General features: G+C 40.0%; 1 protein-coding gene across 1 annotated transcript in view; it reads right to left on the bottom strand.

Annotated features, from left to right (window-relative positions):
• The window catches only part of RNF212B (ring finger protein 212B), a gene marked incomplete at both ends in the record, with an annotated part of 44107 nt that overhangs the window by 1310 nt on the left and 24985 nt on the right, over positions 1-17812 (bottom strand). The window contains 10 exon segments of the mRNA XM_080707099.1: positions 2511-2560; positions 4785-4876; positions 5171-5210; positions 12327-12375; positions 12947-13007; positions 13156-13198; positions 13848-13894; positions 15972-16000; positions 16920-16980; positions 17618-17733. Coding sequence (XP_080563225.1) covers positions 2511-2560; positions 4785-4876; positions 5171-5210; positions 12327-12375; positions 12947-13007; positions 13156-13198; positions 13848-13894; positions 15972-16000; positions 16920-16980; positions 17618-17733 — 588 coding nt within the window.

The raw sequence follows: 17812 nt of genomic DNA, 5'->3' as shown, positions 1-17812 counted from the left end.
CGCCACCACACCCAGCTTCCTATTTTTTATTCTTTATTTTTGAAACAGGGTCTCACTAAGTTGCAGAGGACTTCATCCTCTGATCTCACTCCCCCCCCCCCCCGCAATGCTGCTATTACAAGCATGCACCACCATGCCTGGCTTTTATTCTTTATTTTGAAACAGGGTCTCACTAAGTTGCAGAGGGCCTCACTAAGTAGCTGAGGCTGTCCATGAATCGTGATCCTCTGGCCTCCGCCTCCCAAATGCTGGGATTACAAGCGTGTGCCACCATGCCGGCTTCCTATTTCTTTAATATTTATTTATTTATTTTTGTGGTATTGGGGATGGAACCCAGGGGCCCTCTACCTTTGGGCTACACTCCCAGACCTATTTTATATTTTTATTTGGAAACAGTCTCATTAAGGTGCTGAGAGCTAAGTAGCTAAGGCTGGCTTCAAATCCATGTGATCCTCCTGTCTCAGCCTCCCAAGTACTGGGATTATAAGCATGTGCCATCACACCAGGTTTATTCTTTATTTTGAAACAGAGTCTCACTAAGTTGTGGAGGCCTCACTAAGTAGCTAAGGCTGGCCATGAACCTTGATCCTCCTGTCTCAGCCTCTTAATTACTGGGATTACAAGCATGCGCCACCACGCTCGACAGCTCATAAATGTTTTTAAATTTTTTTTTTTTTTTTTTTTTTTGGTGTGTGTGGGCCTGGGGATAGAACCCAGGGACATTCTACCTCCAAGCTATGCTCCCTGCTCTATTTTTTATTCTTTATTTTGAAACAGTCTCACTAAGTTCAGAGGACCTCACTAAGTAGCTGAGGCTGTCCACTAATTGAGATCCTCTGGTCGTAGCCTCCTGTCATGTTTTTAAGAGCTTGTTTCATTCAAGATAAATCTGGGGCCATATATTTGTACATAGTTCCTAGGTCTCAAGTCATTTTTCATTTGTAGGTTAATCCCTCCATTTGTGAGAACCTAGGGATAGATGTTATTTCCCCAGTGTTGCCCAATTTTTTGCTGGTAAAAATAAAGGCCATTTGGGATTTTATTTTTGTTTATTTTTGTGTGTGGTTCTCAGGATTGAAACCAGGGGCATTCTACCTCCAACTTATACCCCCAGATGAATTTTATTTTTATGTTGAAACAGGGTCTCCCTAGGTTGCTGAAATCTCACAATTTGCTGAGCCTGGCCTCAAGCCTCCAGTTCTATCTCAGCCTCCCAAGTACTGCACCCATGCCCAGCTCATTTTGGATTATGGGAATAGGATATATGTCAACCTTAGTATTCAACAATTGTCCCTGGGGTCATCAGGAATTTGGAGTAGAAAAGGGCCTAAATATTCTCAAAACTCAAGCCATAAAAACTAAAAAGCAAGACTGGACTTTTTATTTAGTAAAGCCCTTTACAAATTAATCATTACCATGCCCTTTTCCTTTTATTGCTTGGATCAATGTAATAGTCCCATGAATTTACAAAGCATTTAGCTATCTTTGAAGAAACAAATGTGGTTTTTCGTAGTTTAAGTAGTACCTTTACCTAAAAGACACACGCCACTGAAAATACTTTCTTGTCGCCGGGCGTGGTGGCGCACGCTTGTAATCCCCACGCTTGGGAGGCGGAGACAGGAGGATTGTGCAGGTTGGAAGCCAGCTGTGTTGGCTTAAGAGACCCTGTTTCCAAATTTAAAAAAAAAAGTATAAAAATAGGTTTGGGAGTGTAGCCTAGAGGTAGAAGGGTTTCCAGGAACCCCAGTACCACCAAAAAAAAAAAAAAAAAGAAAAAAGAAAAGAAAAGAAAAAAAACTTTGTTGTATCCACTGGAAATGTCAGTAGTATATCATGCCCAAGATCTCTCAGTAAATCCTCTCACTACTATATGACTTAATTAGAAAGAAAGAAAGAAAGAAAGAAAGAAAGAAAGCGCTAATCTGACAGGATCTTTGAAATTAAGACCATTCTGGGAAACTGCGAACATATTTTACCATAGCTGAGACCCACGCCATTCTGGTTACACCCAATCACCCTAATATGAGACTGGAATGAGGCCTTTAGTGTGCAGACTTAACCATGTGAGGCTTTTTGCTTTTTCAGTACTGAGGATTGAAACCAGGGTCATTCTACTACTGTTTTAATTTTAATTTTGAGACAAGGTCTCCCTAGTTGCCCAGGCTGGCCTCGAACTTGTGATCCTCTTGTCTCAGCCTGCTGAGTAGCTGGAATTACAGGCCTGCCACCTCACCCAGCTCTATGTGAGATTTTTTTTTTTGGGGGGGTACTGGGAATGGAATCCAGGAGTACTTTACCTCCAAGCAACACCCCTAGCCCTATTTTTTATTCTTTATTTTGAAACTGGGTTTCCCTGACTTCCAAAGGGCCTCACTAAGTGGCTGAGGCTGTCCGCGAACCATGATCCTCCTGTCTCAGTCTCCCAAATACTGAGATTACAAGCTGGTGCCACCACGCCCAGCTTCTATGTGAGTTTTTACACACAGACAAGTTAGTCTAGCCAGGCTCACCTGTGGGACTGGTAGCTGGAAGCTAGGTGTAGTTCTGTTATCCCTTAGACCTGAAGGACAGGATGAAATGGTGAAAGATAATTTACTTGGAGAGTTTTTTAGCAGTATTATTTGTGGGTCAGGGTATGTAGGCAGGTTGTCGTTGTTGTTGTTATTATTATTATTATTATTATTATTATTATTATTTTATTTTGCAGTACTGGGGATTGAACCCAGGGGCATTCTTCCTCCGAGTTAAACCCCCAGCCCAATTTTTTATTATTTTTTCTTTTTTTGAGAGTTAGGCAAATTTTATTATTACAAAGGTAGAAAGAAGGGACAGAATTATAAAGCACTGTGTCAGAGAGGAGAGTAATGGTAGTGGAATGCCTAGAAAATAAGACACTCTTTTTTTTTTTTTGCGGTACTGGGGATGGAACCCAGGGGCATTCTACTTCTGAGCTACACCCCCAGCCCTATTTTTTAGTCTTTAATTTGAAACAGGTTCTCACTGAATTGCAAAGGGCCTCACTAAGTAGCTGAAGCTATCTGAGAACCGTGATCCTCCCTTCTCAGCCTCCCAAATGCTGGGATTACAAGCATATGCCAGTACTCCCAGCTCTATTCTTTTTTTTTTTATTTTTTTACAGGTCTGGGAATGGAACCCAGAGGCATTTGACCTCCAAGCTACATCCCCTGCCCTATTTTTTATTCTTTATTTTGAAACAGGGTCTCACTAAGTTTCAGAGAGCCTCACTAAGTAGCTAAGGCTGACCACGAAACACGATCCTCCAGTCTCAGCCTCCCTAATGCTGGGATTACAAGCGTGTGCCACCACGCCCGTCTTCTTTTCTTTCTTTCTTTCTTTCTTTCTTTCTTTCTTTCTTTTATTTTGGTGATACTGGGGATGGAACCCAGGTGCCTTCTACCTCTGGGCTACACATCCAGACCTATTTTATATTTTATTTGGAAACAGGGTCTCTTCAGCTGAGGCTGGCTTTGAACCTGCACAATCCTCCTGTCTCAGCCTCCCAAGCATGGGGATTACAAGCATGCGCCACTAGATCCGGCTTATTCTTTATTTTTGAAACAGGGTCTCACTAAGTTGTGGAAGGCGTCTCTAAGTAGCTGAGGCTGGCTGCGAACCTGTGATCCTCCTGTCTCAGCCTCCCAAGTACTGGGATTACAAGTATGTATCACCACGCCCAGCTGACAGTTCGTTGTTTTTTTTTTTTTTTTTTTTTTTTTTCTTCAGTATCAGGATAGAACCCAGGGGCATTCTACCTCTGAGCTACATCCTCAGCCCTATTTTTTTATTCTTTATTTTTGAAACGGGGTCTCACTGGATTGCAAAGGGCCTCACTAAGTAGCTGTTCTTGAACTGCGATTCTCCTGTTTCAGCCTCCCAAATGCTGGGATTACAAGCATCTGCCACCACACCTGGTTCGGCTGGCAGTTCTTAATCAGAGGAGCACTACATGGAAGGGAAAAGGCTGTATTAGCTAAGCAATTTTAGAGTAGGGTAAAAAGCCCATTCTCTTCCTGTGGGGATGGGGTGCTGACAGGGTGGTCTGAGATTTGAGTTTAATTATGAGTGTATAGAGAGACAATACAAAAATATAGGTGAGCTATGAAATATGGCAGCTCCTTATCAAGAGGGCTGGTAGCAGAGGTACTTTTATGGAAAAAGATGGAGAGAAGAAAGTTTTATATTGGAAAGATTGTTTTATAATCTTCAGAGGGAACTCTGAGCATTTTCAACATAGGGATAAAAAAATGGAAACAGTTTAACCCCTTAGGTCAACCTGGCTAAACAGTAGGATTCAACTGGTGATGGGGCACGTGCTATCCAGGCAAAATCCAGTTTCCCTTTACTGTAGAGAAAATGGGATGACTCAAAAATTACTAAAGAGTACTGAAACCAGGCGTGGTGGTACACACTTGTAATCCCAGCATTTGGGAGCCTGAGACAGGAGGATCGCAGTTCACAGACAGCCTCATCTATTCCTTAGTGAGGCCCTTTGCAACTCAGTGAGACCCGGTTTCAAAATGAAGAATAAAAAATAGGGCTGAGTGTGTAGCTCAAAGGTTGAATGCCCCTGGGTTCCATCCCAATACCGCAAAATAAATAAATAAATAAATAAATAAATAAATAAATAAATAAAATTTAAAAATAAAGGGCACTGAAGACAATGCTTATTGGGTGACAGATCTTGACTTGGTACCTTGAAAATCTTCACTTTAGTATGTGTGTCAATTGAAGCTCCACTCCTTTGGGAATGTTGTTTAGCTTACCAGAATTGTTTGGGGTAAGAACTCTTGTGTGGCCTGAGTCCCCATTTAGGAATGATCCTAAAGTCAAAATCCCAGAGGAAGCAGGTGAAGGTCTACAAAGGAGAAAAAAAGCATCAGCAGAGAAAAAGAAAAATAAAGGTAAAAAGGCTTCCTTGTAAAGGAAGAACCTATATATTTAGGCCAGAGAGGGGTAAAAAAACTGCTTACAACAGAATAAAATGATATATTTCAGATGTATATCGGGCACAGTGTACTCAACCTTCTCTTTTGTTTACAAAGCTAACTACAAACTTCAGTGGTACAGGCCAGTGAGGAAGTAACTCCAGGGCTGGTGGCAGCGTCAGTGTGAACAGATCCCTAAAGAAAGAACGTATAACATTACTCACCTGTAAGACAGGCTGTGTGTTGAAGCTGGTGAAGGAGTTTCTAGCAAAAAGTGAGAAAAGCAAAAAGTGAGGCTGTGGGAAAATCCAGAAATGAGATTACCAGAAAGTCTAGCTAAAAACAAAAAGCCATTAAATTGACTAGGAGTGACATGAAGAAAAATGGTAGAACAAAGAGTTTCAAAGATTACCTCCTCCATAAAAGCAAATGAGAAAACTATCAAAAATGGTCAAAATCAACTTTTTCAAAACTCTGGAAGTTAACAGAGAGCTTGTAGCAATCTGGAGAATGCTTGTTTTTAAAAAGTTGCTGACGTCAGGAAAAACATCAAGTTTTGTGGCATTTTAACTTCCCCAATTATCACTTCTTCTCCAGCTCCATGGTAGCTTTGAAAGCCAACAGTCTGGCAGTTACTGCAGGGAAGGTACAGGGCTGGAGTGCTTTCAAACTTCATTCTTAGAGAACCATTATTATTTGACACGTCTAGTGTGTCCCTGGAAGACTCCATTTGCAAAGCTTTCTTTATTTGACTTGACTCTGAACTCAAGGTTCAAGTGAAGAAAAATTTTTTCCCTTATGTTTGTTGAAAACAATTAGAGACACTTATTTTGGGCTGCTTGAGAAGATGACTTGCAGTTGAGGCAAAAAAGCCTAACAGGAATGAGATGTCTACAAGATGTCTAAAAGTCCCAACACATTCTTGGAAACCCAGAAGGCAATGTGCATGCCCAGGCCTGTGCACAAGCTCAGGAAACACCTGAGAGAGAGCTAGCTCCCATCCTGAACCTACCTTGAGGGAATAAAGGCAGAAAGTAAAGGCAAGGGCACATTTGTCACTGGCTGGCTAAGTGTTGAGAGTGTGCAAATTATGTGACATGCAAAGAAGCAAGAAATTATGGCCTGTACAAAGGGAAAAAAGTAATTGATAGAAATCATTTCTGCCTGGTGTGGTGGTGCATCCCTGTAATCCCCACACTTGAGAGATTGAGACGGGAGGATTAAGGCCAGCCTCAGCAATTTAGGGATATCCTGTTTCCAATAAAAAAAATTTTGAAAGGGCTAAGGGTATAGCTCAAAGTTAGAACTCCCCTGGGTCCAATCCGCAGTACCAAATAGTAATAATAATAATGATGATGATGATGATGATAATAATAATAATAATAATAATAATAGGAGGAGGAGGAGGAGAAGAAGGAGGAGGAGGAGAAGGAGAAGGAGGAGGAGGAGAAGGAGGAGGAGAAAGAGGAGAAGGAGGAGGAGGAGGAGGAGAAGAAGGAGAAGTAGTAATAGCAGTAGTAGTAGTAGTCGTCGTCGTCGTCGTCTGGCATGGTGGTGCATGCTTGTAATCCCAGTAAGAGGGAAGCTGAGACAGAAGCACAGATTTAAAGCCAGCTTCAACCAACTAGTGAGGCCTCCCACAACTTATTTTGAAACCTTGTTTCAAAATAAAGGTGTAGCTCAGAGGTACAATGCTCTGGAATTCAACCCCCAGTACTACAAAAAATAAAACTAACCAAACAAACAAACAAACAAAACTAATAAAGAACACTAGAAAAGTAATTATATAGGTAAATCTAAAAGATGGTATAAGAGCCAGGCATGGTGGCGCACACTTGTAATCCCAGCACTTGGGAGGCTGAGACAGGAGGATCACACAGGTTCCAAGCTAGCCTTGGCTACTTAGTGAGGCTCTCAGTAATTTAGTGAGGCCCTGTTTCCAAATAAAGTATAAATAGGTCTGGGAGTATAGCCTGGAGGTAGAAAAGCCCCTGGGTTTCCACCCCCAGCACCACAAAAATAAATAAATAAAAAAAGGTATAAGTATATTTTTGTTTCTAACATTTTTCTCCTATTTGACTTAAAAGACAATTACATAAAACAATAATTATAGCCAAGTGCAGTGGCGCACACTTGTAATCCCAGTACTTTGGAGGCTGAGACAGAGGATCACACAGGTTCAGAGCCAGCCTCAGCTAATAAGTGAGGCTCTCAGCAACTTAGTGAGACCCTGTTTCTAAATAAAAATATAAAATAGGCCTGGGAGTGTAGCTCAGAGGTAGAAGGCCCCAGGGTTCCATCTCCAGTGCGGCAAAATATAAATAAATAAATAAATAAATAAATAAATAAATAAATAAATAAATATATTTTTGTGGTACTGGGGTTCCTGGAAGCTCTTTTACCTCCAGGCTACACTCCCAGACCTATTTTATATTTTTATTTGGAAACAGGGTCTCCTAAACCAGCGCGGCTGGCTTCAAACCTGCGCGATCCTCCTGTCTCCGCCTTCCAAGCGCAGGGATTACAAGCGTGCACCACCACACCCGGCAATAAAAATAAATTTAAAACACAAAAATAAAACAATAATTGTGAACTTGAGCCGGGCGTGGTAACACACACTTGTAATCCCCACGCTTGGGAGGCTGAGACAGGAGGATCGCACAGGTTTGAAGCCAGCCTCAGCTACTTAGTGAGGCTCTCAGCAACTTAGTGAGACCCTGTTTCCAAATAAAGTATAAAATGGGTCTGGGAGTATATCCCAAAGGTAGAAAAGCCCCTGGGTTCTACTCCCAGTACCACACACAAAAAACTGTGAATTTGTATTAATAAGCACATAATTTGTAAATATATAATTAATATACTAACAGTACCAGGAGGGGAGAGAGAAAACTACATAGGAGCAAAGTTTTTGTATGCTATTGAACTTAAGTACGGTGTTATTAATATATATATATATATATATATATATATATATATATATATATATATAATCAGTACTAGGGATTAAACCCAGGGGCATTCTACCTCTGAGCTAAACCCCAGTCCTATTTTATTCTTTATTTTGAAATAGGGTCTCACTAGGTTGCAGAGGGCCTCACAAGTTGCTGAGGCTGGCCATGAAACTGTGATCCTCCTGTTTCAGCCTCCAGTGTACTGGGATTACAAGTGTGCGTCACCATGCCCAGTTTAAGTTATGGTATTAGTCTAAACTATATTGTTATGAATTAATATATTAATTGCAATCTCTAAGGAAAATTTTTTGTCTTTGTGTGTGTGTGTGTGTGTGTGTGTGTGTGTGTGTGTGTGTGTCTGGGGATGGAACCCAGGGGCATTCTACCTCCGAACTACACCCCAGCCCTATTTTTTATTCTTTATTTTGAAACAGGGCCTCACTGAGTTGCAAAGGGCCTCACTAAGTACCTGAGGCTGTCCGTGAACCGCAATCCTCCAGTCTCAGACTCCTGAATGCTGGGATTACAAGCATGCGCCACCATGCCCGGTTTAGGAAATTTTTTGAATATAGTAAAAGAACAAGGAAACTAAAGTGGTTATTAGAAAATAATCAACTTAATACAAAAGAAAGCAGTACTAGGGGCACTGAGAACCAAAAAAGACATATATAAAACAAAAAGCAAAATGACAGTTCTTCCTCATCAGAAGTTACATTAACTGGAGTTGGGTGTGGTGGTACACGCTTGTAATCCCAGTATTTGGCAGGCTGAGACAGGAGGATCCAGATTTGCAGCCAGCCTGAATTACTTAGTGAGAGGCCCTCTCAACTTAGTGAGACCCTGTTTCAAAATAAAGAATAAAAAAGTTGGATTGGGGGCCTAGCTCAGAGATAGAATGCTCCTGGGTTCAATCCCTAATACTACAAAAACTTACATTAGCTGAAAATAGATTCAATTCTCCAAGTAATCAGGTACTATCAGGATTGAAAAAACAACAAAATTTTCAACTATACACTGCCTACAAAAGTCTCACTTTAGACTCAAAGACACATAGATATCGTCGGGCATGGTAGCACATGCCACCATGCCCAACTTCAGTGGCAGTGTGTGCTTAACATGTGTGAGGCCCTGGGTTTGAACACACACACACACACACACACACACACACACAATGTAGAAAGATGAAAAAAGCTATCTCATGCAAACAGTGAACAGCTGGAGTGTCTACGGTAATAACAGACAAAATGGACTTTAAGATAAAATTGTAGCTGAGGACAGTGTGTATACCGTTAGCCCTGTATGTAAGAGATTGAAACAGGAGGATTATAGTTCCAAGGCCAGCATGCAGTAAATTACAAGGCTGTTTCAAAATAAAAAATATATAAAATAGGACCGAGTTTGTAGCTCAGAGGCAGAATGCTCCTGGGTTCAATATCTTGTACCACACACAAAGATAAAATTATTACTAGAGACAAAAAAAGGCATTATTATTTTTTTGTGTGTGGGTCTGGGGATGGAACCCAGGGGCATTTGACCTCCAAGCTACACCCCCTGCCCTATTTTTTATTCTTTATTTTGAAATCGGGTCTCACTGAGTTGCAAAGGGCCTAAGTAGCTGAGGCTGTCCACGAACCACGATCCTCGGGTCTCAGCCTCCCAAATGCTGGGATTACAAGCGTGTACCACCACGCCTGGCTTAAAAAAGGCATTATACAAAGATAAAATGTTCAATCCATCAAAAAGACATTACATATATGCATTTAACAATAAAGTTCTAAAGACAAAGTAAGAACTTACAGAATTGAGAAAATTAGGCAATTCACCAATAAATGTTAAAGACTTCAATACACCACTTTCAATAAAATGGTCAGAACAACTAGACAGAAAGTCAGAAAGAGAAGCATACCAACTGTATGTGTGTGGGAGGGGGCTACTGAGGACTGAACCAGAGCCTTGTGCATACTAATTACAAGCACTCTACCATTAAGCTACATTTCCAGCCTGAAGCATACCAATTGAACAACACTATATGTCAATGAAACCTGCCAGATTTTATACAATAGTCTACACAACAATAGCAGAAAATGCATTCTTTCTAGCTGGACGTATGGTGCATGCCTGTGATTCCAGTACTTGGGAAGCTGAGACAGGAGGATCACAGATTCAAAACCAGCCTTAGAAACTTAACAAGGCTCTCAGCAACTTAGGGAGACACTGTTTTCAGATAAAAAATAGGGCTGAAGGTATAGCTCTGAGGCAAAAAGCCCCTGGGTTCCATCCCCAGTACAACAACAAATACATTTCTTTTTTTTTTTTTTTTTTTTTTTTGCGGTACTGAGGATGGAACTCAGGGGCATTCCTACCTCCAAGCTACACCCCAGTCCTAATTTTTATTATTTATTTTGAAACAGGGTCTCACTGAGTTGCAAAGGGCATCACTAAGTAGTAGCTGAGGCTGTCTGTGAACCACGGTCCTTCTGTCTCAGCCTCCCAAATGCTGAGATTACAAGCGTGCACCACCATGCCAAACTTGCTTGCTTGCTTATTTTTTATTTATTTGTTTATTGGCACCAGGGACTGAACCCAGCACCATTCTACCCCTGAGATACACCACTAGCCCTATTTTTTATTCTTTATTTTGAAACAGGGTCTCACTAAATTGTGGAGGGCCTAAGTTGCTGAGGCTGACTACAAACCTGTGATCATCTTGTCTCACAAGGTACTGGGATTGCAAGCGTGCATCACCATGCCTGGCAAAAATATATTAGAAAGAAAGAAAGAAAGAAAGAAAGAAAGAAAGAAAGAAAGAAAGAAAGAAAGAAAGAAAGAAAGAGAAATGACTGACCAAGAAAAAAGAGAAGACTCCAGGTAGTACGATTAAGAATGAAAGAGGAGAACAATACTATCAACCTGACTAAAATAATTTGGCTAGAACATCTACATTTTTCAAAGGACTGAGTGTGGAAGAATTAGGGTGATTTTTTTTTTCGGGTCTGGGGATGGAACCCAGGGGTATTCTACCTCTGAGCTACACCCCCAGCCCTATTTTCTATTCTTTATTTTGAAACAGGCTCTCACTGAGTTGCAGAGGGCTTTACTAAGTAGCTGAGGTTGTCCGGAACTGCGATCCTCGTGTCTCAGGCTCCTGAATGTCTCAAGCATGGCTTCCTGGTGAATTTTTTAAATGAAAGATTTGGAAATTTCAAATTTACCTCTTATAAAAGAAAAAAAAATTCTGATAAGTATTCTCTAGAGGTTGATTAATGCCCTTGAAAATACTAAATAATAATCATAGTTCTAAGAGAATATAAATGAGAAATTTAGCAGATGAAATAAAAATATTTCTTCACTAGGATACCCTTATTTAATACACAGAGAAAAAGCCAGACACTCTTCAGGCCAACAACTTAACATTTTAACTGTACTTTTGGACCTAACTTGTACTGCCATCTTGTGGCCATGTAAAACAATTGAAGTGTGTAGCTTAGCTCAGAGGTAGAATTACCCTGGGTTTAAGGAATTTTAGAAAATTTTAAAATTTATTATCTGTTATTTGACATTACTGGATTTTTTTTCTTCACAAAAGATTTGATTCTTTAGATTAAGTTGCATTAGTAATTCTTGGCACTTACCATGTACCTAGCTTTGTTCTAGGTACTATGAAGCATAAAGAAACATGAATCATGGTGGTATAGAGATTTGAAATTTAGCAAATCACATCAATCTAAAAAATAAAATTTCATTAAAGTGAAAGCTTATCTAAGTGGTATATATTGCATAGAGAGCTTGAAAACAGGTCTCTCTTTTATGAAGAAACCTTATTTTTTACATTATGATATCCAAAACTATTTAGTACAGGTTACTTGTCATTTCATGTGTTTTAGATATACCTGCTAAATTTGAGCAATATTTTATTTACTTGTTTGTTTATTTGTTTATTTATTTAGTGGTACTGGGGGTGGAACCCAGAAGCTATTCTCAGACCTATTTTATACCTTATTTGGAAAGAGGGTCTCACTAAATTGCTGAGATCCTCACTCAGTAGCTGAGGCTGGTTTCGAACCTGTGCGATCCTCCTTTCTCAGCCTCCCAAGTGCTGGGATTACAAGCCTGCGCCACCATGCCCTGCTGAGCAATATTTTATTAAAGACGAGTTTTTTTCATCAAAAAAAATAAAAATAAAAAATAAAAAATAAAACAATTGAAGTCTATTTTACTAAGTTACCTTCCTAGTGATAACTTAAATTTTAATTTTCCCTTAGTAGTTTGAGAACAAAAATAACATTATTTGAACACCTGTTGTATATGTCTGTATACTTGTAATCACTATCTGGAAAAATATGCAAAATAACATTATGCACAGATACAAAGAAATCTGCTGGTCTCTACAGAAAATATGTTAACTTCTGACACTTTTTTCTCCTCTCACCAGTGTAAGAGTCTCTGGGAGTGCTTCTTCCCTGCAGGACGCTGCCTCCCTGGTGGACAAATAATAAATATTAATAAATATGTCCTGGTTCTCCAGTTTCCCTATTCCTTGCTATTCCTCTGGATCTATACATCCAAGTATATATTGTCTCCATAAAATGGTCATACTAGCCAAAAAAAGATCTATACTTAGTGACTTCCAAAACGAACATGATAGGCACTGTTAATCCAGTCCTTGAACACTTCCAATATTTCCACCCCAGCTTCTAATATTAGATCTCCACTGCCAAAAAAAAAAAAAAAAACCCACAGGGTCTGCATGTCATCATATAATTTATACCAAAGCCAATATAAATTTAACATTCCTATCCAGGTGTAATGGTGCATATTTGTAATCCTAGTACTTGGGAGGCTGAGACAGGAGGATTGTAGGTTGGAGGACCATCTCAGAAACTTAATGAGGCTCTTGGCTCTCATCAACCTAGTAAGACCTTGCTTCCAAATAAAAATAGGGCTGAGGTGTAGCTCATAGGTAAAATGTTCCTGTGTTCACATCTCTAGCAACACACACACACACACACACACACACACACACACACACACACGGTGAATATTGCTTACTTGTTCCACAATACCAAGGCCAGCCACTCTATAAGGGATAGACTCCATGGAGGAGGACCGGCTGTACAAAGTGAGACAAAAAACCTGGTGTTAAACTTTGACATAGACCTAAAGTCTCTTCAGTCCCAATCTGAGACACATTTAGGTATTATTTCACCTTACAATTTTTACCAACAGTCTTTGATATTGCTGTGTAGGCCTCTACTCACCTGACCACTTGGCTGCTATGCTGGGAACTGAGTCGTGGAGTAACTGAAAGAGAACAAAGTACAAGATGAGAAATTGCCAACAGCCGGGCATGGTGGCGCACGCTTGTAATCCCAGTACTTGAGAGGCTGATTGAGGATCACAGGCTCAAGGACAGCCTCAGAAAGTAGTGAGACTTCTCAACCTAGCGAGATTCTGTTTCAAAATAAAAATAAAAAATGAGGCTGGGGTGTAGCTCAGAGGTAGAATGCCCCCGGGTTCAGTCCCTAGTAACACACACACACACACACACACACACACACACACTCGCCATCAATAGTTGAGTGGTACCTGGTTAGATGATTTAGATGATTTTTTCCCCCCTGCGATACTGGGGATAGAACCCAGGGGCATTCTACCTCCGAACTATACCCCAGCCCTATTTTTTATTCTTTATTTTGAAACAGGGTCTTACTGAGTTGCAAAGGGCCTCACTAGATAGCTGAGGCTGTTTGCAAACGGCGATCCTCCTGTCTCAGCCTCCCAAATGCTGGGATTACAAGCATGCACCACTACGCCCGGCTGATATTTTTCATATCATACATATGATTAGGTGAATTATATTATGGCCTCTGAGAGAAAAGCACCTTCCATATTTATTATTTATTATTTATTAATCTCACGCAGATATTTGGGCAAAAAAAATACCATCTACCTGACTGTGATGGGGAAGTAATGCCCACTGGTCGAGGTGTGGTCAGCCTGAAAGAAAGCAAAAAGAAAGAGGTATCTCTAATCTCACTAAGTAGAAGTTGAGGGCCACTGTAGGAGATCACCGTTCATAGAAATAGTAGCTTCCTCTATGAGCACGGATTATTTGCTCTCATGTATTACAGGTGTAACTCCAAAATATGGAAACAAAGTTTCCAATAAGACCCTCAATAAAAATTTCTTTACCACTCTGTTGTCTCAAAATTTTTGTTTGTTTTTGTTTTGTTTTTGTACTGGGGATTGAGTCCAGGATTATTCTACCTCAGTTATACCCAAACCATTTTTTTTTAAATTTCAAAACAGGGTCTTACTAAGTTGCTGAGAATCTCATTAAGATGCCGAGACTGACCTGAAACCTGTAATACTCCTGTCTCAGCCTCCCAACTCCTGGAGTTACATGCAGGCACTACCACGCCAGACTTACAAATTTTGAAGTACTTTATTCATTCCCACAGTGACTCACCAAGAATATTTACCTTACATCTGTCCATCCATTCATAATCCCTTCATTCTCTCTAACCCATCTATCCAACAAGCATGTTTTTAGTGTCTATATGTCCCAGATCTTGAGGTTACAAAGAGAGGTTATAACCTCTCTTTGATAAACTCACAAGCCAGTGAGAGAGATAAAATATAATCAGAGGTTGGAGATATAGCTCAGTGGTAGAGTGCTTGCCTAGCAAGTACAAGGCCTAGGTTTGATCCCTAGCACTGCAAAGAAAAAAAATCACAAAGGTTAATTCTTATTTTGAGTGTCTAAAAAGTACAGAAGTATGAAAGAACACTAGGCAGTAACAGTGCATTCAGGGTGCTGTGTCTTTAAATCCACTAATACAGGACCGACATTTAAAATATTTAAAGTATTCGAGAAGATAAGACAGGAGGATCAAAGTTTTCAGGCCAGCCTCAGCAACTTAGTGAGACCGTGTTTCAAAACAAAAAATAAAAAGGGCTGAGGTATAGTTCAGAAATCGAAAACCCCTGGATTTAACCCCCAGTACCACAAAAAGTAAAAAATAAATAAAGTTGGGCATGGTGGCACATGACTGTAACCCCAGTACTTGCGAGGCTGAGACAGGAGAATCATAGGTCCAAGGTTAGCCGCAGCAACTTAGTGAGACCCTGTTTCAAAATAAAAAATAAAATAGGGATGGGGGTAGGCCAGGCGTGGTGGCGCACGCTTGTAATCCCTGCGCTTAGGAGGCAGAGACAGGAGGATCGCACAGGTTCAAAGCCAGCCGTGCTGGCTCAAGAGACCCTGTTTCCAAATAAAAGTATAAAATAGGTCTGGGAGTGTAGCCTGGAGGTAGAGGGTTTCCAGAAATCCCAGTGCACCAAAAAAAAAAAAAGAAAAAAAAAAGAAAAAAAATAGGGCTGGGAGTATAGCGCAGAGGTAGAATGCCCCTGGGTTCTATCCCCAGTACTGCATAATCATCATAATAATATAATATATATTATATTATTATATTATATATTATTATATATTATTATTATTAATTAGCAAAATGAAATAAAAATAAAAAGGACTGGGGGTGTAGTTCAGAGGTAGTACTGGGTTCAACCCCCAGTACTAATACATATATATAAATGTAACATACATATATATAAATATCCATGTATTATATATATAACAATTAGTAGGACACAAGCATCGCCAATTAACAGGAACTGGTACTGATTCGGAGTGGTGGTGCATGCCTGTAATCCCAGTATTTGGGAGGCTAAAAGAGGAGGACAGGTTCGAGGCCAGCCTCAAAAACATAGCGATATCCTTTCTTTTTTTTCTCTCTTTCTTCTCTTTTCTTTCTTTCTTTTTTTTTTTTTTTTCGTGGTACTGGGGTTCCTGGAAGCCCTTCTACCTCCGGGCTACACTCCCAGACCTATTTTTTATATTTTTATTTGGAAACAGGGTCTCTTAAACCAGCAAGGCTGGCTTCGAACCTGTGCGATCCTCCTGTCTCAGCCTCCCAAGTACGGGGATTACAAGCGCCACCACGCTCGGCCATACCAAAAACTTTAAAAAGAAGTTTTCAAGGTGAGGGCTAGTATGGTTGCTAATAAAACTGACCTGCTTCCTTGGTACCGACTTGGAGATTCCTGTAGGTAAAAAAAAAAATGGGAGTAAGGAAGCTGCAAATGAAAGGTCCTAATCAGTGGCTCTCAGTCTTACTTGTTTGATAACTCAGCTATAATATCTCCTAGTTGGGCTGCTAAGATTTCCAATAGGGGAAAAACAGCAGCAGTATTTTCTTAGAAAATTACTAGTTTTGCAGGAATAAAATTTTAGTTTCTCTTCATAGCAGCACACTGGGAATCCTGTAGACTAATATAGGAAAATATGGAGAGTCTCTGGGTACTCAAAGAAGCACATGATTGCAATGTGCTAGAACAGTTATAGGAATGGGAGCAGTAGGAAAATTATAAAAATACACACAGCATTTGCAAGAAAAAATAAGTGGCTAGAAAACTGAATGTGTGGAATAGGAAGGGCCCCAAGGTGTCTTGGGCTTCTTGAAGAAAAAATTTAAGTGGCGATAGTTGTTTCTTCAAAAGGGAGCTTCTATCTAGTATGTCCCAAGTCACTGATGTGCAAGAATGGGTTACATGTATGCTAAATATTATTCTTTCATTCCTTCAAAGTCTTTTGTGGCTTTGTTCCTTTACTACAGTGTGCTTGATATACAAATAGTATCAGTTTCTATGGGTGCTATTATACAAAAAAGGTTAGGAAGCACTATTTCTTTTTTTATTGGTGCACTGTAGTCTCACATGATAACGTGGATCATGTTGACAATGGCATGGATTCACACAGTACTTGGTGCCCTCCCCCACTTCCCCTTTTTCCTCTCTCCCAATACTGAGTATACACAAATTCGAATATAGCTTTTACATTAATTAACCTCCACCTTCTTCCTCCCCTCCCCTTCCTTTCTGAGGAGGCACTATTTCATTTAGTCAGCTAGAGAGATGAAAATGTAGGAGGAAAAATAATAACAAAAATGTCTATTTCATTCACCTTTAGGATGGCTAGAAATTTCTTCAGTTCTCCATTCTCTTTTCTTAAGACTGACAGCTCTCTAGGCAAAAGATGAAAGCAATCAGCTCCAGGTTAGTAGGAGAAAATTATTAATATAATTACTATTATCTTCAGTACCGTCATCACCATAATCAACATCCAGCTACTGCTTACTCAGAAATGCTTGCAGATATACAAGCTGTTCCTGTCAGAGATCTGATGATTCAGGGAGACAAAGTCAGTTTTGATAAGAATAATCAGGTGAAAAAAAAAAAAAAAGCAGTCCCACAGTATGATTTCAAGGGAGTTAGAATAGAATTCCTTTTCCCCTTTATGCACACAACCAAAATTTATACCTGATTTCACTAGAACAAACATAAACATCACAAAGCAATTTATTTTTATTTTTATTTTTGTGGAACTAGAGAATGAACTCGGGGCATTCTACCTCTAAGCTATAACCCCAGCCCTATTTTTTATTTTTTATTTTGAAACAGGGTCTCACTAAGTTGCAAAGGGCCTCACTAAGTAGCTGAGGCTGGCTGTGAAACTGCGATCCTCCTGTCTCAGCCTCCCAAATACTGGGATTACAACCGTGCGCCACCATGTCCGGCTCACAAGGCAGATTTTCAATCTTTACAACTACAAGGAAATAAGGAGGGGAAAAAAAGTTGTCTAGAAGTCTGACTTTCACTTACTTGTCCTGGCTGGCCACTGTTTGCTGCATCTTCTGCAGGACTGTTTCTAACTTTGTAGTTCTATGCTTATAAAAGGCGATGAGGAGATCTGTTTGTTTCTTCTGGAACCTCCACACCTACTAGGGAGAAACAGGCCTTTGACATACACTCCCATACATTCCCCTATCTTCTGGAAACAGAAAAATTCATCAATTC

The sequence above is a fragment of the Muscardinus avellanarius genome (assembly GCF_963383645.1).
Source record: "Muscardinus avellanarius genome assembly, chromosome: 12".
Classification (NCBI taxonomy): domain Eukaryota; kingdom Metazoa; phylum Chordata; class Mammalia; order Rodentia; family Gliridae; genus Muscardinus; species Muscardinus avellanarius.
The sequence above is the reverse complement of the archived record's forward strand: the minus strand, read 5'-3'. Positions and strand labels throughout refer to the sequence as shown.